Source organism: Dipodomys spectabilis, unplaced genomic scaffold, assembly GCF_019054845.1.
Source record: "Dipodomys spectabilis isolate Male_0828 unplaced genomic scaffold, ASM1905484v1 ptg000054l, whole genome shotgun sequence".
Lineage (NCBI taxonomy): Eukaryota > Metazoa > Chordata > Mammalia > Rodentia > Heteromyidae > Dipodomys > Dipodomys spectabilis.
The window spans coordinates 43,150,962-43,173,283 of record NW_024870731.1 but is presented as its reverse complement, the minus strand read 5'-3'; the positions used below and the strand labels follow the sequence as shown (position 1 = coordinate 43,173,283).

The following is a 22,322-nucleotide window of genomic DNA, read 5'->3' as shown; positions in this document are numbered from 1 at the left end:
CCCTCCCCCTCCCCCTCCTCCCTCCATGCCCCCCTCCCCCTCCCCCTCCATGCATCCATCCACCCCACTGCCTTGCACCTGCAGCCTCTCCACAGGCAGTGACTACAGAATTTTGCCCAAGTGGTTCCTAGCTTTTATTTATTTATCTTCTATCATGGCAGTGCACACCCACAAATGTAACAAAGAAGGTGATCAGAAGTATGTGTGTCTTGGTGGTGCATAGCGGTGCGTGTCCATGAGAGGTCGTGTGTGGCAGGGCGTAGCTGGCAGACTTTGGGACTGGCGCCCGAGCCTCTCTCCGTGGAGCCTGCTGGAGCCCGCTGGGGCTGGGGCTGGGGCTGGGGCTGGGGCTGGGGCTGGGGCTGGGGCTGGGGCCCGCTGGGGCTGGGGCTGGGGCTGGGGCTGGGCTGGGGCTGGGGCTGGGGCCCGCTGGGGCTGGGGCTGGGGCCCGCTGGGGCTGGGGCTGGGGCCCGCTGGGGCTGGGGCTGGGCCTGGGGCTGGGGATGGGCCTGGGGCTGGGGCTGGGACTGGGACTGGGGATGGGCCTGGGCCTGGGGCTGGGGCTGGGGCTGGGGCTGGGGCTGGGGCTGGGGGTGGGCTGGGCTGGGGCTGGGGCTGGGGCTGGGGCTGGGGCTGGGCTGGGCTGGGGCTGGGGCTGGGGCTGGGGCTGGGCTGGGGCTGGGGCTGGGGCTGGGGCTGGGGCTGGGCTGGGCTGGGGCTGGGGCTGGGGCTGGGGCTGGGCTGGGGCTGGGGCTGGGGCTGGGCTGGGGCTGGGGCTGGGGCTGGGGCCCGCTGGGGCTGGGGCTGGGGCTGGGGCTGGGGCTGGGGCCCGGGCCCGCTGGGGCTGGGGCTGGGGCGGGGCGGGGCTGGGGCTGGGGCTGGGGCTGGGGCTGGGGCTGGGGCTGGGGCTGGGGCTGGGCTGGGGCTGGGGATGGGCCTGGGGCTGGGGGTGGGCTGGGCTGGGGCTGGGGCTGGGGCTGGGGCTGGGCTGGGGCTGGGGCTGGGCCTGGGGCTGGGGCTGGGGCTGGGCCTGGGGCTGTGCCGCTGATCCCTGGTCTTCGTTGGTGTCTGCATCCTCCCACAGGCCGGCGCCTTCCTACCGTCATTATTACATTTTTGACAAATGAACTCACGCAGAGCTTTCATTATGTTTCGTTGAAAGGACCTGGAACTGCCATAAAAATTATTATAATCTCAAAGCCGTCATGTCCAAATGCGTGTGGATGCACTTCTTGTTGAAATTGACTGATGAGAATATGCGGTTTTTAATTTTCTGACTTAAAATAAGACCATCTGCAGCTGTTTCTCTTAGCAATAATTTTTAATTAAATGCAATAAAATTTACAGAGAAAGACCCTAATAAGAAAATCATGTCAGGAACACATTTATTGTAACATTACTAGCACAATATTAAGACCCCAACTATTTTTTTTCAACCTGCCGCTCCACCATGTGGAGGCAATCCCGATTAAGTGTTATCACAGTGCGGCCCTGCCTTCATAAAACCAGGGTTTCCCTGTGGGAAGCGGGAAGATAATTCTCGCTAATAGGAGACAGTTGGTCTGGTGGGAGGGCTCTTGGTAAGGTGTCAGCCGTAGGCCGCTGTGAACAGCTGAGCGAGGAGCAGCCAGGCCCCTGTCCGGTCGGGGTGAGCCAGGTGTGCGGTAGTTGGTGCGTTCCTTCAGCCAGTGCTTACCCGGTGCCGCGGGTCTCCAAGCCATGCAGCCAGCCGAGAACAGACACAGGCGTCCTGACAGACCTGTGGTTCTGCAGGGAGAGGCCGGCCATGCACACACGCCCCGCTCCGTGTCAGGGAAAGAAGTGTTAGGAAGCACCGCTGGAAGGGGTGTAACACCGCGGGCAGGGGTGGCTTCTCGGAGGAGGGGACACAGGAAAATAAGGATGAGCAGACATCTTGGGGACAGCATCCAGGGAGAAGGAACAGTAGGGGCGAAGGCCCTTGGTCCTGAGACTGGAGTCTTTGTGGGGTTTGTGGACAGGCCAGGAGACTGGGGAGGTTGGCAGGCAGAGTGAAGGCGATTGGGGGCGCGGCCTGGGCAGCACCTGAGAGAGGAGCACCACTGGAGGGAAGCTAGGCCCTGCGGTAATCAGGGATCTGTGGTAATCCGGGGTCTGTGGTAATCAGAGATCTGCGGTAATCCGGGATCTGCGGTAATCGGAGATCTGCGGGGTCTGTGGTTATTGGGATCTGCGGTAATCCAGGCCCTGAGGTAATGGGGACTCTGCAGTTATGGGGGATCTGCAGTAATCTGGGATCCGAGGTAATCGGAGCTCTGCGGTAATTGGGGATCTGCTATAGTTGGAACCTGGAGTGCTGATGGACACGGGATGTTTAAGGCTTGGTCCCCAGTTGGCACCAGTGGGAGGCGGTGGATCCTTCAGGAAGTGGGGCTAGGAAGGAGGAAGTGAGGTCAGTTAGGTGACTGGAGCCCCCTCCCTCCTCTTCCTCTTAGCTCCTCAGTTTGAGATGAGCGTTCTTTGTGAGCTGGCTGTCACCTCAGGTGGTAGCAACAGCGCTGCCAGCCACAGCCTTCAAAACTGAGCAGGATGAGCCTCTTCTCTGCATAAGCTGATGCTCTCAGTGTGGGTCACAGTAACGGCCGACTAACAGGAAGCCAACTAACAGGGCACAAAAATGTTTCCTTATCTGGACTCTGCCAGCCATTTTCCTGGACTTGTAGGCTTAGGGTCAGATAGGTGTGATTCAGATGGTCGAGCCGCGTTTGCCACTCACAAGGATTCTCGGACATCAAGACGAGAGGCTTGGGGTCTGCCTGTGGCTGCGTGATTCGGGCTGTGCCGCTCAGGTCTCTCCCTCCTGAGCCTGCTCTGATGTTTGGGATGAGTGCTCCAAGTTGCCTCTTGAGTCTCTTCCCAGGCGGCTTAGGGGGGCCTGCCCCTGCCCCCCACATCTGAGGGAGGGAAGGAGCCTCAAGGAGCTAGAAAAACTTAAAAATAGATGTGCTGAGTGTGTACTCTACCGCAGCAGGGAGTCGTGGCTGGTTTTAGAGCAGTGTGTGCGCTCGCCCAGGCCTGGCCGGCTCTGGATGGGGTGGAGGGAGGAAGGCCACAGACTTACAATGGACGAGGCGTGGCAGGGGAGCCGCTCCCCCTCCCCCCAGCACAGGCTCTGAGGTGGCCGATGGTGTTCTGGGGGATGGGGGGCACAGATAATGGAGCTGGAGGGGCGGCGGCACAGCAGGAAGCAGGAACAACCTCAGATCCATCCTCTGTGACTGCAGCGTGGGTGCTGGGCCCCACGATGCCAGGCTGCTGCGTGGGGCTAGAGAGACAGTGGGTGGATGGGGAGCGCTTGTCTCTCTACTGAGCAGCTTTTGGGGGCAGTCAGCCTGGCTTTAGCTTCTAATAGAAGAGGAAGCAGGATGTGTAAGGCAGTAGGTGCTGGAGCATGGTGAGAGAGAGCATCCATCGCCCTATCCCCCCCCCCCCCCCCCCGCTTTGCCCCTTTGAGAACCTCCCAGCTACAGCTGACCCGCAGGTGTCCCAGTGAGGACGTGTGGAAATGTCCTCATTATCCATATTCATAATCAAGCAGCTCTCTAGACGTCCAAATAGCCAGAGGATGACATAAAACCTGCCCGGAGGAAACAGCAGGTCTGTGGCGGGGACAAAGGGAGGCTGGAATTGCCTCTTCCCGGCAGGAGGCTGGAGCGCTTGTCCGAGGGCATCCTTGCTCACTGTGCCTCAGAACCACCTCTTCCCACTGAATTCATGGCTTCACCTGGCTCCTGACAGCCCAGGACCACCTGACGGGTGGCACTCGGCCGGCCCTGCCCGCAGCGGCAATGCCCATGCCTCAAGCGAGGTCTGGGAGTTGAGACGTGTGTGTGTGTGTGTGTGTGTGTGTGTGTGTGTGTGTATGTGTGTGTGCCTGGCTTCTGTGTGAACAAAGGTTCTGGGTGTACAGGGCAGGTCCGGTGCTCTAGACACCTTCAGCCACTTGCTTTTTGGTGATTATTTTGGAGATGGAATCTCTCAGACTTTTCTGCCCCAGCAGACTTCAAACTGTGACCCTCCAAATATCAATCTCCCAGGGGGTAGCTAGGATTGCAGGCGTGAGCCACTAGTGCCTGGCAGAAAGACAGGTCCCAAGCCTCTCTATAAAGCACTGCAGATGCAGGGTGAGTGGCTAAAGACATGGTGAAGCACCAGCCAAGCCAGCAAGCTGAACAAGCGCAAGGCCCTGAGTTCAAACCCCAGTACTGCCCCCCACCAATGTTTCCAACCAATGCCAGTCTTCCACAGGCCCTCCACAGGTCCTCCTGGGCCCCACCAGCCCGCTCTGCCCTCGGGGAGCAGACATTGCCTGGAGGCAGAGCCAAACGTCCCATTGCTGGTCCTTCAGAGTCAGCTGTGTGTGACCTCAGCCAGCCAGAGCATGGGGCGGCTTGGTCCTTCGCCTGGCTGAGGAGTGAACTTGGCAAGGGAGGTATGATGGGGAGAGCGAGAAAAAGTAAGAAAGACCCTGTGAGGAAGGTGCAGTTACTGCTTCCTATTTGTCATGGGGAAACTGAAGCTCAGAGCAGGGAATCGGCTGGCCCAAGGCCACTGAGTGCCAAGAAGAGCTTTTTGGTTTTTTTTGTAAATCTCAAGAACTTTCCTGCCCAGGTTGGCTTCCAACAGCGATCCTCAGATCTCAGCCTCCCATGATTATAGGCGTGAGCCACCAGCGCCCAGCTCTTTATCTGTCTTAATGTAACGGAGAGGTCTGAAGCAGGACCTGGGTGCTGTGAGATTCGCATCCAGGAAGGAAAAGCCTGTTCCCAACACCTCCCCTTCCTGCTCAGCACAGGAAGCGGGAGCCCCGCTGTCACCTCCCGGCTGGCGCAGACGCTGAGCCTTTACATCCGCAGCTCCGGTTGGAGATGTGCCGGGGCTCGGACGGCTGCAAAGAGACCGTTTGGTTGACCTTAAACTGGGCTCCAGAGGACGCTCAGAGGAGCCTCTGTGGCTAAGGCTGGCCCAGAACGTTGGGCTGGCCTTGCGGCATGGCAGGCGCACGGGTGGCACGTGCCAGCGCAGTGCTCCCAGAGGGCCGCCTCCCTGCCCGTCACCAGCCCAGCTGCACCCGCGTCTCCTGTGGGGAGCTCAGCAGGGGAGGGGGCGGGGGTGAGCAGTGGGGGTCACAGCGTGGGGCACCAGGACAGGTGGCGGGGAGCTGCTGTCGGAAGGCGCCTTGGGGTGTGGGTGCCCACGGGCCCTGCCAGCGCCTCAGTCCCCCCCAGGCCGTGTGCTCAGGGACCCGGAGTGCTGGGCGAAACGGGGCTCCTCCCTAATTTCTGTCACCTCTTCCAGTCTGGTGAGCAGACACTGCCTGTGAATAATTCGGGGTTCTGAGGCGGGAGAGGGTTGCTGGAAGCTGGGCGCAGATGAACAGCCCAGTGGAGGAGCTCGTTCATTCCCTTCCGATAAGATGGCAGGAAGATAGAGGAAAAGGTCACAGAGCAGAGGGCACGGGTAGAACTGGAGACTGGCCTTTCTCCCTTATCTGGGAAGGACACCCGTGCACCATGCACGTGGGGAGGAGCCCGGAGGGGGTCCAGCTGGGCGTGATTGAGGGGTTCCTGTCCCCCCCCCCCGCCTCCCCGCTCCCCCACCCCCCGGGGTGCAGGGCGCCCAGATCAGGTTTCTGCCATCCTCTCTTCCTGCAGAGGACTCTGGCTGCGCCGAAGCCCAGATGTTTGGCCCAGGGCCCCGCGGAGTGTCAGTCTGGGGAGCTTTGTCCTGGAGAGGCATCCCAGCGTGCTGGGACTGCGCATCCCCGTGCTCCAGTGCCAAGTTGTCCTCACAGCAACCCTGGAGTCCCCACCCAGGCCCTCCCTCCAGCACTCCAGGGGAGCTGCCCGCTCTTCCTCTGAGTGCAGCGCTCAGGGCCACATCCACGCCTTGGGCATCCACCCCCCCCCACCCCCCCCCCCCCGTGACCGGGGGGGACAGCACTTAGGAGAGTTGTCTTCTCCCTTCCAGCACACGGACCAGGCCTGGTCACAGACACCAGACACTCAGTGACCCCAACCTGAGCCCCACCTGCTTCCTCTCAGGCCTAGGAGGGCCCCTCATCTCCTCCCCTACGCAGCTCTTCCAGAGCTCCCCACGTACCCCCATTCCATCTCTCAGAAATGGCCACTGGGGTTCTGTCTCAGTCCTGCGCACAAACCAAGTGTGTGAGGTCTGTGTCCTGCCCAGAGTCCATGTGTCTGTCCATGCCCTGCCCGGAGTCCGTGCCCCGCTCTGCCGGTGGCTGTGCTGGGCCCACCTCCTCCCCGAGGGCGCACACGGACTGTCCTTCTAGGCTGTGCCTCCTCTGGCACGGAGCCGCATCTTTCTTGTCCCCACGGTGTGTCTGCTCTGCTCCTGGCCTGGGCTCCTGCCATGGCTGCGTGTGTCCCGGAGCCCTGGACCCTCCACGCCGCGCTCTCCAGACACTCAACTCTGTCGGTGTCCTGCCCGCTGGCCTCCGCGGGCGCGGGCGGGCGCGGGCTGGTGGACGGGGGCCGGCCCCTGCATCCCGGTGCCCCTGGGGTCACGTGGGTCACCCCCTAAGCCCGCGGAGCTCTGCTGCTTCCTCACCCTGCAGAATGTGAGGCCCTCAGCGTGTGTGCTCTATTTATATTTTCTTAATTTAAAAATCCCCGAGGGTGAATCCTTGGTGTTTCTTCTAGAACAAGAGACTCTAAATCGGTCTCCTCTGTTCTCTTCACTAGATTTATTGTCGCTTCTTTTTGGACTGTGGTTTGGATGGAAAGCGGGGTCCCCATCCCAAACATAGCACAGCCTTGGCCCACGATGGGGCCCCGGGCCTCGTGAGCTGAGCTGCTGGGATCTTTGAGTGTGAGAAGACGGGAGGCCGGGGACTGGGCCAGACGCCTCCACGCGTGGGCTTTCCCTTGTTCCCTTGAAAGCTGGTCTGGGCTGCTCACGCCTGTCAATGGACGCCCCCTTGGGGCTGACACCTGAGCCGGGCCTGCTGCAGACCACTCTCTGTCCAGGGTCCACAGAACACCATCCGAAGGTCCCAACCTCACCCCCTCACCCTACAGGGGACCTGGCGGAGTCCACCGTGGATGAGGTCATAGCCCCCCACCCCGGGATGGGGGTGGAAGGAACATGCTACCAAACCTGCACCTCTGTGTCCAGAGGGCTCACCTACTTTCCCCTGAGTTTCCCAGAGGCCCAGAAAGACTCATGGCCGCCTAGGGGTGTTAGTTTTTCTCCCTACAGTGCACTTGAAAGAAGTAACAGGAAGGAGGAAAGAGTTACTTGGGCTCTTCTGCTCTTGAGCCTGTGGTAGAGGGGCCTGGTGAGGAGACTCCTCAGCTCATGGCAGCCAGGAAGTGGCAGAGGCGGGGGGAGCAGAAGGAGGTAGAGGAGAAGAGGAGGGACCAACCAGTTCTACCTTCAAGGCCTCCAGTGACCTCCCTCCTTGGCCAGGCCCAACCCTGGACCCCCCCCCCCCCCGGGTCTGCCCTGCTGTGGATCCTCTGTGAGTGAGTCTGTTGATGGGGGGAGCCCGCATATGGGCCACTTGCTGGGGACCAAGTCTTCCACACGCAGGCCTATCTTACCAAACCCTAACCCCAACACTGGGTCTGCACAGCCAGGGGACCTGAGATTGGAACTGGAGTCCCCCAACTCTCCACCTTAATATGTGCCTTTAGAGAATCTGTCATTACAGTCAGGTGGCCAGGTACTGTCGCCAGAGACCCCAATTCTCTGGGTCTGGGGGTGTGGCTCAGAAATCTAGGTTTATTTATAGGCTCCCCTTGTCTTCCTCAGTTCCCCCTGAAACAATTTCTTACTGCATGAGGCTCTTCCTTAACTGGCTTCAGTAGATGTCACCCCCTCGGTCAGGCCGCTTTCAAGAATCTGGAGCCAGACTGGAGGCAGAGGGGGAATACTGGCACCTGGGGCCCCTCTGTCTGTCTAAAGGAAGGGACAGGGGAAGGTGCCTTCAGGGACAGCCAGACCAGACATGTAGATGCAGGTTGTAGTGCCTGAATTTCTTGATTAGAGGTCAGATGGGTGAGATTTAAAGCCTTGGCTCACACCTGGAATTCCAGCTACTTGGAAGATGAAGATTGGGGGATTCACAGTTCAAGGCCAGCCAGGTACCTGTGTGAACCATCTTCTCAGTCACAAGCTTGCACTGTAGCACATGACTTGGAGGCTCTTAACTGAGTCTGAGCCATGTGTGTGTGTGTGTGTGTGTGTTGGGGTGTGTGAAGACAGGAGCCAATTGGTATCTGAAGCATCTCAGCCAGGGGCCTCCAGTGCAGGGGTTCGAACCCTGGGGCCGGCGCTGCCTGCCGGGAGACACAGTGTGCGGAGCCTGGATTGAGGAGCACACGTCCCGGGCTGCAACCTGACGGGGGGCGAATGAACCCCCACGTGGGAAGAGGGTGCTGCGGGGAGCTTGTGGAGTGGGGGCCCCGCAGGTGGGGAAGGCAGTGGGGGGTCTGGGAGCAGCTCCAGAGATGGGAGCCACAGCCACACCTCTGGGTCCATTCCCGTGGAGGCCGCCCTCCTCCCATCATTCCCACCATCCCTCCCCCCCCCCCCCCCCCCCAGCGCGCCTCAGTGATGCTTCCAGCTTGTTTCAAAGAAGACTTTTCTCCAGAGTCATTAACTGGAGAGAACTGGAGCTGGGTGTGTGAGGTGTGCCCACACATGGGAGAAAACGTGTCCTGTGGGCCTGGGGCTCCGGGGCTCTTCCCAGGGGCAGAAAATGGCTGCAGGAGGGGGACACACCCGCTGGGCTCCTTGTTTCTGCTCATTGTCTCCCTTCCGGCACTTTCTTTCGTCCCCTCGGCATGCTCTGTGGATGTGTGGTTTCCCCTCCTTGCTTGGAGCGGTCCGTCCTGGGTGTGGTGGGGGTGAGGCAGCCATTCTTAGAACCCATGTTTCAAAATAATTACTGGCCAGAAAAAGCAGGCTTGGCTGCAGCGCTCGTGAATACGTCCAGATCCCGCCGCAGGCCCCCAGGAGCGTGCGCGTGATGCCCGGACGCCCGCAGTGCCCCCGCCAGCCGGTTCACGGTCAGAAGCGCTGTTCCGGCTCACGCGGGGCATGGTGGAGCATCGCCAGGGTCAGGTCCGGTTGGGTGTAACTGGGGGACCCCCTCCCCGCCTTCCCGGAGGTGGTGGGCAGTCCGCAAGCCGGAGAGGGGAGAACTCACTTTGCGGGCTGTGAAGGGCTGGGCTCTGCTGAGCTGGAGGGCAGGGAAATCCCCGGCCACCCATTCTCCGCACCGCCCCCACCCCCCTACCCCCTTTGCTTGGGTGATGCGGGGCTGTAATGGCCGCCTGGTGGAGGTGTCACTGGGAGGGACACAGCAGGCAGCTGGCCAAGTGGACAGCTCTCCTGGTCTCCGTGAGATGAAGGCCGTCCAGGAAGGCATGGGGGTTGTGGCTGAGGGTGTGTTGGGCCGTGTGGTTGGCAGCCGTCCAGCCTGCCGTCCAGTACCTCATTCGCAGCCGTGGACCTCTCCGAGGGCTTTTCTGCGGGGGCTCCTTGATCGCCTCGCACCCCCCCGGCAGCCGTGCGCAGAGTGGAGCTCACTCTTCGTCCCACTTCTCATGTGGGAAGAACCGAGAGGCAGAGGCAGGACGTGGATTTGTCCAAGGGCACAAGTGACTGGCTGACAGCGCAACTCCCCCAGCCTTGCTGACTCTGGGCGCCCCTGGGGCTGGGTGCACCCCGCTTCCCAGGGCTGTCGCCCGGAGTCCCGCTGCTGTCGCGGTCAGGGGGTCAGCGCTTCGCTGAGCACTGGCGCACACACGACTGCAGGTCCTGGGTTTGTGGAACCCACTAGATCCTCGCCACCGATGCCGTCACGTTTACCAGGGGGATCCTGCCCAAGCTGCACAGCTGGTAGATGGTGGAGAACCAGGGTTTAGAAACCCAGGCAGGCCCCTCCCACGCCTGCACTTCTGACATGTTCCTCCTTTCCAGGGCTCCTGGGGTGCCGTTGGTGTGCGGAGATTCTAGAACACAGAGACGCCTGAGGTGTGAGCCTGTGCTGGGACTCAGAGATGAGTGGTGTTGACCCCCCATCTTGCCCTGGCCAGCCCCTCGGCTCCCTCCTTGTGCGTCCTGCGTGGCCCATCTGAGGTGCAGGGCACCCGCGGTCCCTTCCTAGCACTGGGCGCTGTTGCTCTGGCCCCCGGGAAAGCCTGGAGCCCTGGCCAGCCATTGTGAGCTGGGCCCTGTGGGCAGCGGGGTGTGGGCCGGCATGCCAGGCCCTCCCTGGGGAGGAAGTGTCCCTGTTGACAGGAAATGCAGGACAAGGCTTGGGAGGTGTGTGGAGGAGGAGCAGAAAGCCGCTCTGAGCGCTCAGGACCTGTCTGGGCTCTGGTGGGTGGTCCTCTTCCCACCCAAAGGTCCAGGCTTTTTGTGGTGGAAGGAAAAGAGTGCCATATTCTAGGCAGCCTGCCCCTGCTCCTTTCCTCCAGTATAGCCACACCTGAGTGCCGGGGAGGGGGGGGGGCTGGCATGGGGGCCCTGCACGCTGGAGGCTCCTGGAAGCAGACTCCCCATCTGCCCTCCCTCGCTCTGGCTTCCCCACCAGCAGTGCGATTGCTGCCTTGCTGCTGCTCTTACCAGTGCTGGAGGCCGCAGGGAATCCTGGGATGTGCAGGTTCCTGGCCACCTAGCACCAAGTGGAAGCGGGGGCCGGTGGGGCTCGGCAGCAGCTGCCAGGCAAGGGCACGTTCTATACCTACAGTGTGGAGGGCCATTGAAGGCGAAGGGTAGACAGCTAACAAGCTAACAGCTGAGAGGGCAGGGCAGGCTGCCTGGGGTAGCCCAGGTGGACCTGGAAAGCCAAGGTCCTCAGCCAGGAGGGCTGGCTGCTGGGCAAAGATCGGGTCAACAAACTACTCCATGCTGTCCACTCCCAGGCCGGATAGGATGCCATTCCTGCCCTAGGCTTTATGGGCTCTTAAAGCCCTTTGCAGAGAGTTCCAGAAACCAGAAAGTGCTTGTTCCCTGTTTGAGGGGGGATTGGGAGGCAGGTGGCCCCTGCGATCATCTCTGTCTGTCTGTCTGTCTGAGCCTGTGGGCCCATCTGGGCATCCTGTTCTACATTCGGGTGTTTGTGTCAAGTCTGTGGACCGCCCACACATCATAATCCCTGGAGGCCCCAGAGCCCATGCAAGGTGTCTCCTCACAGTCCTTGCGGGCCAGGGGCATAGAAGTGACTCCCACCGTGAGCCCTGCTTGGTGTTACGCCTTGTGGCAGGCAGAGCAAGGGATTGAACCTCTTAGAGCCTCAGTTTCCCCTCTGTGTGGAGATGATGACGTACGGGTTCCTCCCTCTAAGCTGCCTTCAGGATTAGACCTGCTGTCCCTGCAGCAGCTGGGTGTCTGGCTGTGGAAGCACAGACCAGCCCCTAAGCAGGTGGCTCTGGAGCCTACCAACTGTGTTCAGATCCACTCTGCGCCTGTGTCTCCTTCTGAGGTGTTGGATGTGATTAGCCACAGGAGAGAGGAGGCATAGAGAGAGAGGAAGAGAGAGGAGATGGAGAGAAGAAGTGCAGAGAAGGAGGTTCGGAGAGACTGGAGGCGTGGGGAGAGGAGGCTCGGGTGCAGCCACTGCAGCGTGATCGCTCAGAATGAGGGAGGGACTGTTTCAGATCATCCCACCAGGACCCGATCCGCACCCCAGCATAGCTTCTCTGTGGAGTGCATTGGAGGGTTCGCGTCCTCCTGGGTGTCAGTGCGGGGGCTGAGGGGTCTCGCTGCCCTCCCTGCTTCTCCCATGGTCCAGGTTCTTTTGGACCCCGAGCAGAGATGGGGACAGCGGTGTCCCGTGCTGCATTCTGCAGAGGAGGCCTGTGATGGGAAGTCAAGTGACCAGTGACCTGACTTAAAGACACGTGACAGGATTCACGGAACAGAGATCCTCAGCCTTGGGCGTCAACCTTTAGAAGCGCGTCTTACTTTACAGGGATGCTCAGCCGTGCCGCATGGCAGCTGGGACTGAGGCGGTGGGCGCTGCTGTGTCACTGAGCCGGATCTTCAGCTCAAACCACGGCAAAACCGAATTGCTAAGACTGGGCTGAGCAGATCACACATTCGCTGATTTCTGCGTCATCTCTGCGGGTCCACACATAAACCCTGGGGATGGCGGTGTCATGGTCCAATCCATGTCACAGGGGAGGAAACTGAGTCTGGAATCACTGAGGCCTGTGGTCATTGGGCAGATAAATAACAGAACTGTGCCTGGCTTCAGTTCATCACATTCTAAACCCTGTGCCCTTGACTTGTTCCTCCCCTGCAGAGGGGGCCATGATAGGGGACCCTTGGTAGTGGCTAAGTCAGGCCCGGGCACCGATGGTGTGGCTGGTGCTCAGAGTCAGACACACAGGCCACTGGCTCTGCCGTCCACATCAGCACCGAGGGTTCCACGTGGCTGAGTGTTAGTCAGCTTTCTGTCATTGTCACTAAACACCCGAGAGAACTTACAAAGAGAAAACATCTGCTGGCTCTCAGTGTGGGAGGCGCCTGTCCGTGATCACGTGGCCCAGTTGCTCTGGGTCATGTGATCTCTGTGCCCAGTGGGAGAGCGAAGATGAAGAAGTTTGGCACATGGACTGGATGTAGAGAAATCCGACCCCTCGTAGAGCCACAGAAGCAGTGGGAGGGAAGGATGGCCACGTCACTGGGGGCCGTTCCCAGCTGTGAGGCAGCGTCATGTAAGACCGAGCAGTTCCCCTGCGGCGTGTGCACCTGAGACGTGAAAACACACATCTACACCGGGTCTGTGTGCAGTTCACCCCAGCAGCGGCATCATTCACAGTGGCAGAAATACACTCAAAATGCCCACCACCTGAAAAGCAGATAGACAAAAAACATAGCCTGTCTCTACAGTGGCATATTACTCATCCAGGAAAAAAGGGAGGAAGGGCGGATGCATGTTGTCATGCAGATGAGCCTTGAAAACATTAGTCTGAGTGAAGGAAGCCAGTCTACAAAAGGCCTCTTTCCAATTCCACTATGTGATGCCCAGAATAGGAAGTCTGAAGAGTCACGAAGAGATGGTGCACTCCTGTAGTCCCAGCTACTCCGGAGGAGAGGTTAGGAGAATCCCAGTGGAGGCAAATGCAGGAAGAAGTTCCAGACTCTGCCTGAAAAAAACAACCTAAACGCAAGAGCACTGGGGACGTGGCTCAAGTGCCAGAACACCTGCAAACACCAAAAATAAAGTGTCACCAAAAATAAAGGAGTAGGGTAGGGGTTGCCCGAGGACCTGCAGGAATAGGGGTGGGTGTTAAGGGGGGGTTGTTTGGAGGTGAATGGCACCGTTTGACAGGGGGAAATCTCATGACAGGCAAGTCATTGCTCATTAAAGCGGTGTGAAAAAGGAAACAGTCCTCCAAAGGTGGGGCTGCGCATTGGGGACATCACACGTCAGAGCAAGCAGGACCTGGGTTTTTACATAGTGAGAAATGGAAATCAAGTTTTCTACACAGCCTTCCCTCCTCACTGTTTCTGGGAACCATTAAAGGCTGTCCCTTGGCTGACCCTCCAGGAGGAACGGGGTGAGCGCCCAGCTCTCTCCAGACGCAAGGCTGCGCTCGGAGCCTGGTCCTGGCCGGCCGGCCTGGCAAGCAATGCCTGCGGCCCGGAGCAGCTGCTTGCTCTGGGGTTTGGTGCTTGAGCCCTTCAGTCCATGCCCACCTCCGTTTTACAGATGTGGACACTGAAGCCAAAGCCCCGATTTCCTCCTGGGTTGGCGGTGGGTTCCCGACCCTCCCAGGCCTTCTCGCTGTACCACGGGGAAGGTCGCAGTGAGCAGTATCTGCCCACGTGGGAAATGGTGGGTGGGGGGCAGCTTAAAGCACTGAGGAAGTGCCCAGACTGTGGAGGCCGCTGGAGGGGGCACGGGGCTCTGGGGCACAAGGGTCTGGGGGTGTGGGGAGTCCTCCCGCTTCACTTCCCACGCACCTGATCTACCCGCTGGGCTGTCCAGTGGGAGCGGGTCCATCTGTGGTCTGCCCTCGGTCCTCACTCATGCTCGGAGGACGGGGGCCAGGGCCGAGGTGTCTCGGGGAGGAGCTGCCTTTTCCCTGAATGAGTGCTTGGCCCCTTTGGCGGGGCTGGGCTTCCAGGCAGGCTTGGAGCGCAGGAACTTAGTGCTCAGAGCTGGGCACAGTTACAAAGCGTCGTCCCCCACATGGTGTCTTAGGACTTCGTGGGTTGTTTGAGGTCACGGCCCCCAGCAGCCCTGATTTCTGCCCCCTTTGGAGCACAGGGTACGGGAAAGGCAGGCTGGAGAGTGAGCACTCGGCCCTCCCGTGGGCTCCCCCAGGCTGACCAGAAAGGACCCGCTCCGTCCAGGCAGTGACCCCCTCCACCACTGTCCCAGCTGCCCCCCCTCACTTGGTAGAGAAGAAACAGAGAGAGGGTGTGTGACTTCCCTCTCTCTGAGGCCAGCTCTAAGCCTCTTGGTCACGAGGCTCAGAGCCGAGCTGCCTGGCCCCAGGCCTCTTCCCCAGCACGTGACTCCCCGGGTGAGCGCCTGCAGGGCTGGGGTCACGTGACCCTGTAGTGACCACATGTCCAGGGTATGTTCTGGAAAGCAGCAGGTATAAAGGAAATGTCAGGGGCTCTAGACATGGCCCTGGACCACGGTGATATCCACGGGAGAGCAGATGAGCTGCCGTGGTGGCGCACGAGGTGGCCTGCGCTTGCACCTCCTTGTGGGCTGGCCTGGTCAACTCACCCAGCAGTGCCCTGCCGTCCACTCTCCTCCTCCCCTGTGCCCCCGCCAGCCTTCCGCACGGAGCTCGGTCATCCTCATCTCCCCCATGCCAGCCCCACGCAGTAGGCACTCATCAGGCCTTTCTGAATCCATGAGGGGACGGCGGGAGGGAGGGAAGGAGGGAGGGCCAGCAGGTGCTGTGACCCCACCACCCGTGCCCCGGCAGGGCAGGGGGCGTGGACGCCGTGTGGTCTAGGTGGAAAGGCCACCCTGACGTGTGACTTGGCCGGGCTGGGGCTGGGACGCACAGCCCTGGCTTTGTCCAGACCATGCTGTGTCCGTGATCCAGGCCTCTGGGCCTCTGAGGGCCGACGCTGCTATCAGACCAGACCCGGTCAGGCCCTGAGCTGGGGGTGGGGGGGTTGAATGTCTGGTACCCTCGAGGTGACTCTGGGCCTTTACCCGCCGTCTCCGCGTGCGTCTTTGGTAGTGTGTAGCAAGGTATCGGGGCTGCAGTGAGCCTGGCACAGTGGGAGCCCCGCGCGGAGGCCAGTGTGGCCGGGTGGTCCTCACACTTGCTAAGAGCTCGTGGCATGGCCGGGTCACCTCGCTTCATCCCTGTAAGTCAGCGGTTCTAACCTCTGTCCCCCTCTCTGCCCAGTGCCTACACGGAGCCCTACAAGGTCTGTCCCATCTCCGTGTCCCCCAGAGACGACGTCCCATCGGATGAGGAGCAGGGGAGCTCAGAAGAGGAGGACAGTGCCCCAAGAGACTCCAGCCTTGCGCCCAAGGTAGGCAGCCCAGGGGAGACCAGGCATGTGAGGGTGAGGGAGGAGGAGGTGGAGGGAGCTGGCGGTGCCAGGGCCCTGGTCCCATCCAAACACCGGATCTTAGGGCAGCAGGTGGGCAGCCCTAAGAAGCACCAGCGCCATGGCCCTGCCCGGGATGGGAGGCAGGCTGGCTGCTTCCACGGACGCCCTCAGACACGGGAGCGGGGGGCTCTCCAGGGCCTTTGGGGGGAGTGCCTACAGCTGTGTGGTCTGAGTCAGGCTAGACCTGGTATGCGCTGACCAGGTGCTTTCACTCCCCTTTGCTTGTTTTTGTTTTTTGTTTTTATTGAGCTTGATTACATAAATTGCACAAAATTCACGGTACTGTGGGAGAGTGATACTCAGTCACAGCCGCGGTGAACCTTCACAAGGCAAATTGTCATTATGGTCTAGAAGGCTTATGGGCTCTACAAACGTGGACCCTACAGCTATTTCTTGCCGCGGACCGGGTTCTGTCGGGACGACGGAGGACACCTAAGGGAGGAACTTGGAATAGGATGGGGAGATGGCAAACAGACAACTCACACACATTAGGAGTGGATGCTGAGTGCGATTTAATGCAGAGGATAGCAAACTTTTATAGCAAAAGTCTCCATGAGAAAGGGCAAAAGGTTACACAATCTTGCTGCAGGGCTTCTTTCTTGGGTGGTCACCAGCTGGGCACCTGATAGGCATTTGTCTCCAGCTTATCTGTAAGGAATACAATGGGTTTGGGTTTCAATGTTTGTCACCAATTAACCATTACCTATCTTTATAGAGGCCTTAACTTTCCCATATGATCTTTCTTGTTTTTTCTTTAATAGTAAACCTCAAGGAGACCTAGATCTAGCAAGTCTCTTAGTAAATAGCAGGAAATTCTTTCTCCTAAATAGTTATCTTAGTAATTGCCATCCATTCTTTCTGCTCTAGCTGAGCCTACTGCTTCTTGTAAGTCCCTTACAAATAATTCCTTCTGCTAAAGTGACTTTGTGAAACCCCCAATACTTTTATATTTACTTATAACTTGTCTCCTAGCCTCCATAAGAGGGGTTTCAGGGTAGCACTTAACTCTGGTGAGTTCGTCATATTTTTAAGACACTCGTCAGATATTGGAGTCGTCAACACTCTTAAGAAAGAGCTTTGAATAAGGGAACGTTGACAATGAGCAAATACAAAGAGCAGTAGAAGCAGTAAAAGATTAATAGGCACTCTTATACAGTGAAGAAAGGCAGAAACACATCTTTCCCAGGGGTTTGCCAGCCTTTCCAGGAGTAGGCCTCTTTGAAGCCCTATTCTCCGAGGTAGACTTCGATGAAGTCCCATTCTCAGAGATAGGTCTCTGTGAAGCCCCATTCTCAGGTCTGAAAGCAGGTTTCCCATGCTAAGCAGACTCTACTGGAGTCAGCGTGGCAATTTCTTGCACATCGGGTGGAATGTACGTTTCTTTCCTCTTGCTTAGTGTGAGCTGTTCCCCGTTCCCTCCCTCCCTCCCATCGCTGCCCTGAGCTGCTTAGTTCACTGTCACCAATGTCCAGTGCAGCTGATGGCCCCTCCGCTGTATTGTTTCCGTTTCCCTCTGATTCTGAGCCCTCCTCCTAGCTTCCCTCGGATGTACACACACACACACACACACACACACACACATATATACCATATGTGAGACCAAGGCCGTGGGGTCAGCTAGAAACGATAGGACAAATGAAGAGGAGGTCCTTTGTTTCTTGAGTCCCGTTTACTTTGTCATATCTCCTCACATGCCTTTGCTTTTGAGATGAGGTCTTGCTAACTTCACCCTCAAACTGAAGACCCCCCTGCCTCTGCATCTGGAGTAGCTGGGATTACTGACGTGTGCTGCAGTTTTTATGGCTGCATGTTATTCCTTGAGCAGTGTTATTGGTTATCTGGCCATCCTGACAGAGGGGCATGTACTGTGTGTCTGATTCGTTTGCTGTGCTGTTCACCAGCAGATGGCGGTAAGCGCATTCGTGTGCAGGAGGGCTGTCCAAAACCACCGACCCACCCAGAGCCCTTCAGGGCAGGTGTCCTGCTGCTGCCCAGGAGGCCGTCAGCAGCACGCTGCTGGCTAGCTCCTCATACCAGGCAGCGAAAGGCAGTGTGGTTCCCGAGTGAGGGGCCTCCCACCCCACCAGCCCCTCGGGGAGGAGGCTTGTTCATTCCCAGCCTTCCATCCTCCCTGGGTTGAAGAGCTTCATTTCTCCAAAAGGCAAAGGCCTAGCTACATACCAGTAGTTCACACCTGTAATCCCAGCTACCCAGGACTCAGAGATCCTGACCGAGGTTCAAGGGGATCCTGGGTAGTAAAGTTTGACAGACTCCACCCCCAAAATAACCAGCCAAAAAGCAGTGGTAGAGGCTTGGCTTAAATGGTACAGCACCTGCCACGAAAGCTCAAGGCTTCTTAGGGAAGGAACACACAGGCACAGAGCCTATGTACCTCAGATCATATAAAATAATATTTATCGAAATGGACTCCAGGAAATGGAAGCAGGAGGTGTTTTTTGTCTCTGTTGTTTTTCATTTCTTTTTGTCTTTTGTTTTTTCCGTCTTTGGGACGGCGAGGGTAGAGCACAGAAATGGAGGGGCGAAGGGTGAGCAGGGCAGCGGTGGTGCTCTCTGACGCCGCGCTGGAAATGCACTACCCAGCGTGTGGGTGGGGAGGGGAGGGGAACACTGGCGGGGGGAGCGAGGAAAGGGGTGGCACTGTCCCGCGGGCTCTGCGGCACTGGCTGAGCTCAAGCCGCAGTCCTTGAATCTGCAGCCACGCTTGGCCCCACGTTGGGGATCTTCCCGAGCCCTGTCCAGGGTTCGGCGTCACTGACTGCTCCGTGCTGCGCACACCCGGCATTCGCTGCTGTGGAGGGAGCTGGGACCTTGCCCAAGCCCACGCCTCTCCTGTCCCATCTACGCCAGTTCCTTGGTGTTGCCTCTCCGTGGCTGCTGGTCCTCCCTTTTTCTCGAAGGGCGTGGATTTAAGGCGTGCTGACTGCTCGCCCACTGTGGTCTGCCCTCCCAGGGGCTGCGGGACCCCCCCCCCCATGAGGGGCCAGGCCGGGCAGGAACCCCATGCAGCCAAGGTGGAGTTGGCAGTAACCGTACACGACAGCTCAGCTCCCGGGTCTCACAGAGGTTGAGAGAGCCTTTTCATTTCCTGATGTATTTATTCATGATGGTCAGTTACACCTAACCGTAATCACCTTCCCGGTAACCTTGACCACATTTCCAGAGCACAGCTCAGAGGCAGCGGGCGCGTTGCCGGTGTGACGTCATCACCAGCTGTCTCCGGAGCTCCCGCCACCGCCCCAGCCCCGCGCCCCCCAAGCCCCTTGCTCTGTCTGCTTCCATGAGTTGGGCTAGCCTGAGCCCCCGGCACACGAGTGGAATCGGTGCTGTGTCCTGTTTGGGACGGGCTGACTTCGCAGGGCAGCCTGGCACATCCGTGTGGGCTGGAGGGCTCTGCTCTGGAATCCCTGGTCTGTCCCGTGGCTGGACCATGTTTCCTTTTCTTTTTCAATTGTGCCAGTCCTGGAACTTGAACTCAGGACCTGCGTGCTGTCCCTGAGCTTTTTAAATCAAGGTTGGTGCTCTACCATTGGAGCCACAGCTCCACTTTTGAGATTGTTTTGGGGGGGAGGGGAGGCTTTAATTGGAGATAAAATCCCACAGACGTTTCCTGCCCAGGCTGGCTTCAAACCTCGATCCTCAGATCTCAGCCTCTTGAGTAGTCAGGATGACAGGTGTGAGTCACCAGCGGTGGTCACCAGCTTAGACCGCTTTGGGTTTTTTAGCAGCTGCTTTGGGTTTTTTTGTTGATGTGGTAACAGCTGTGGCCCTGGGCGCGCAGGGGTCTGCGCTCAGATCTGTACGTCCACACAGGCGGAGGGGGTCTGGATCTTTACTACTCCTGGTTTTCCGTTTTTGAGACCTGCCACACAGTTTCCACAGCAGCCGTGTGTTCCTTGTTACAGGCAGAAGGGTTCCGCTGCCCTCCCTGCTCCCGATTTCCCGAGGCCTGAGCCCCCGGCCCGGCCTCACGTTCGGTGCCCTTGGCTTGGGCAGCACTGGCCGCATGCCGATGGCATTCCCGCAGCAGCCGTGCCAGCTCACCCCACACTCCCCTGACGCCCCACAGACACCGAAACTCAGCCCACGACGAACTGTGAGACCCTCTTGTGTTTGCCCTGCTGGACATTGGCACCAGATTTGAGTCCCTGGTGTTTTGTGTTCTTAAGGCTATATCTTAAACACAGACCAAATACAACTCAGCTGCTACCTCGGTCCTAAGCCAGGAATTGCGAAGGATATAAAAACAAGCCAACCCCAGGGCCTTTTGCACTTGCCATTTCTTCCACCGAAGCATTCCTTTGCCCCCGTGTGTCTGGCTGTTAAACGCTGCTTCGTCGGGGAGCCCTTCCCGGCTCTGCGATCTATGGAAGCATTCCTGCTCATTTCCTCCTCCTGAGATTTAGTCTTTCTGTTTCTGCCCGCTTGCATACCGCTTGCCTTCCCCAGAAGGGCAGGCGCCTGGGGTCCTCTTCACAGCTGTGTCCCTGCTGCCCCGCACATAAAAAAGCATTCCATCCATAGCTCCAAGTAAACTAATAAACAACGGAATGCATTAGACTCACCCTGGCTCTGGAGGCAGGAACGCGGGCACCAGCGCCTGACAGTTTAATGAAATGGAAATGCGGGCCTTGCTCCCGTGAGCCGCTCGGCCTGTGCGCTGCGGCGGCAGCCACTCAGCCCTGCATCTTTATTGCCAGGCGCATTGCCCCAGCTGCCCAGGCACCCCACAGGGCAGCTGCAAGGCTGCTGGGTTCTGTGCGGGACCTTGGTAGTTTGAGGTTCTGGAAGGGCCGTGTGTGTGTGTGTGTGTGTGTGCGCGCGCGTGTGCGTGCGTGCACGTGCGCCTTGAAGTGGCAAAAGAGGGGAAGAAGAACTGGGGTTGCTGCTTCCTCCTCCCCAAGGCAGAAGAGAAAGACTACGTGATCCCTGAACCTACTGGGGCCCCTCCGGAGGATGGGCGGGGGGCCGGGGGTCCCTGGCTACTGCCTCATGCCATACTCTGCAGCCTTGCCTGGTCCATTCACATCCCATGCCAACTGGGTGGCAGCTTCCAGCACCAGGGAGCTCAGGATGCTTGGTACGGGGCCCTGCTTCCCTCGGAGAAACAGTGCGGGACCCAGAGCCATCCGTCCCCAGGGCTCCTATGTCGCAAAGTAGACACGAACATCTATCTTTACCTGGTCCCGGGCACATGCCTGGAATCCTAGCTAGCTATCCAGAAGGCTGAGGATGGGGAGATCGCAGTTGGAGGTCAGCCTGGGTAGAAAAGTCCCAAGACTCCATCCCAGGGGCGGGAAGCTAGGCGTGGTGGTGTATGGGTGTCACCACACCACAGTGGAGCCAAGAGCAGGTAGATCAAGCATGTTTCTGGGCCAGAATAACTCCCGCAAAGCAGGGCTGAGGTGCGACCCAGTGGTAGAGTGCCTAGCGAGCATGAGGCCCTGAGTTCAAGCCCCATTAGTACCCCCCCAAAAAAAACAGTCTATTTTAACCCCCTTAAAGATAATAAAACCCTCTACATTTTAGCATGAATGTCAGTGTTTTCTCTGGCAGTAGTGAGGATTGGGTTCATGGTCTCATGCCTGCTAGGCAGGTGCCTCTACCATTTGAGCCACACTTCCAGTCCAGTTTTGCATTTATTGGTTCTTTTCAAGTTAGGGTCTCACTCTGTGCCCAGGCTGGCCTGGGCTGCCATCTTCCTCGGGTAGCTGGGGACCACAGGCCCAGCCACTGTGCCACCCCCAAAGCTGGGTAACAAGTACAGGCTAGCCTTTGGTTGAGATGGGGGGAGAGGGTTTAAGACCCGCTTTATTCCTGGGCTGGCCGTGAACCATGAGTCCTTGATCACTGCCTCCCCAGGAGTTAGGATTACAGGCTAGAGTCACCACACCAGGCTGAATAGCAACTTTTTCTTATGGAGAAACCATAAACCAAGCGAAGCCAAACACGACCGGAAGAGTGGGCCTGGCCTATGGTTTCGGTGAATGTGGTTATGTCTGGGGCTGTGGTTAGTGTCCCCCTCCCCCCCTCCCCGCGCCCCCTGGCTGAGCTTGCCGGACAGCGTGTGCTGGTCACCGCTGGGGAAGAGGGGCCTTCCTGAATCTCAAAGGTCTTTGGACCACAGTGGCAGCCATTTGCAGGTGGGAAACCAGGGTGCAGAGACAGGGCACAGGGCCGGGCCATCTACCTCTGACCCCTGGGAGGAAGGACCGTCCCCTCCAACCTTCCCTGTGCTGGGCCAGCTGCTTCATCTGCAGCTCGGGGAGGAAGCGCCGGACTGAGCCCCTCGGGACAGCTTTGGGCAGGGGTGGCACAGCCCGAGGTCCACAGCTCCGGCCACGCATGGTCTGAGAAATGCGACACTGAACACCGCCCCCCCCCATGCTCCTCAGAGCAGCCCTGTTCCCAGAAGCCCATGTCAACCTCAGCGGGTGTTCATTTCCTGCTTAAACAAACAGCTCCATTAAATGGCCCAGTTGGGCGCCGCCCAGAAGCGGCTTCTGTGCAGCCTTGCGCACCCAGCCTGCCAGCCGCCCTCCGTGGCTGTCTGGCGAGGACTCATCCATCATCCCCAGACTTGCTGGAGCAGGCCTGCCCCTGCGTCCTTCCCCGAGTCTGCCCCCACTGGAGGGAGGGACGTGCGGAGCGGGCGGTGCCAGTGCTTGTTGATTAGAACAATGACG

At 58.9% G+C, this 22,322-nt stretch overlaps 1 protein-coding gene across 1 annotated transcript in view; it reads left to right on the top strand.

The window, feature by feature from the left end:
- The window catches only part of Fgd5 (FYVE, RhoGEF and PH domain containing 5), a 60,346-nt gene that overhangs the window by 13,428 nt on the left and 24,596 nt on the right, over positions 1 to 22,322 (top strand). Inside the window, exon 3 of the mRNA XM_042680081.1 lies at positions 15,408 to 15,537. Coding sequence (XP_042536015.1) covers positions 15,408 to 15,537 — 130 coding nt within the window. The remainder of the gene's footprint in view (positions 1 to 15,407; positions 15,538 to 22,322) is intronic.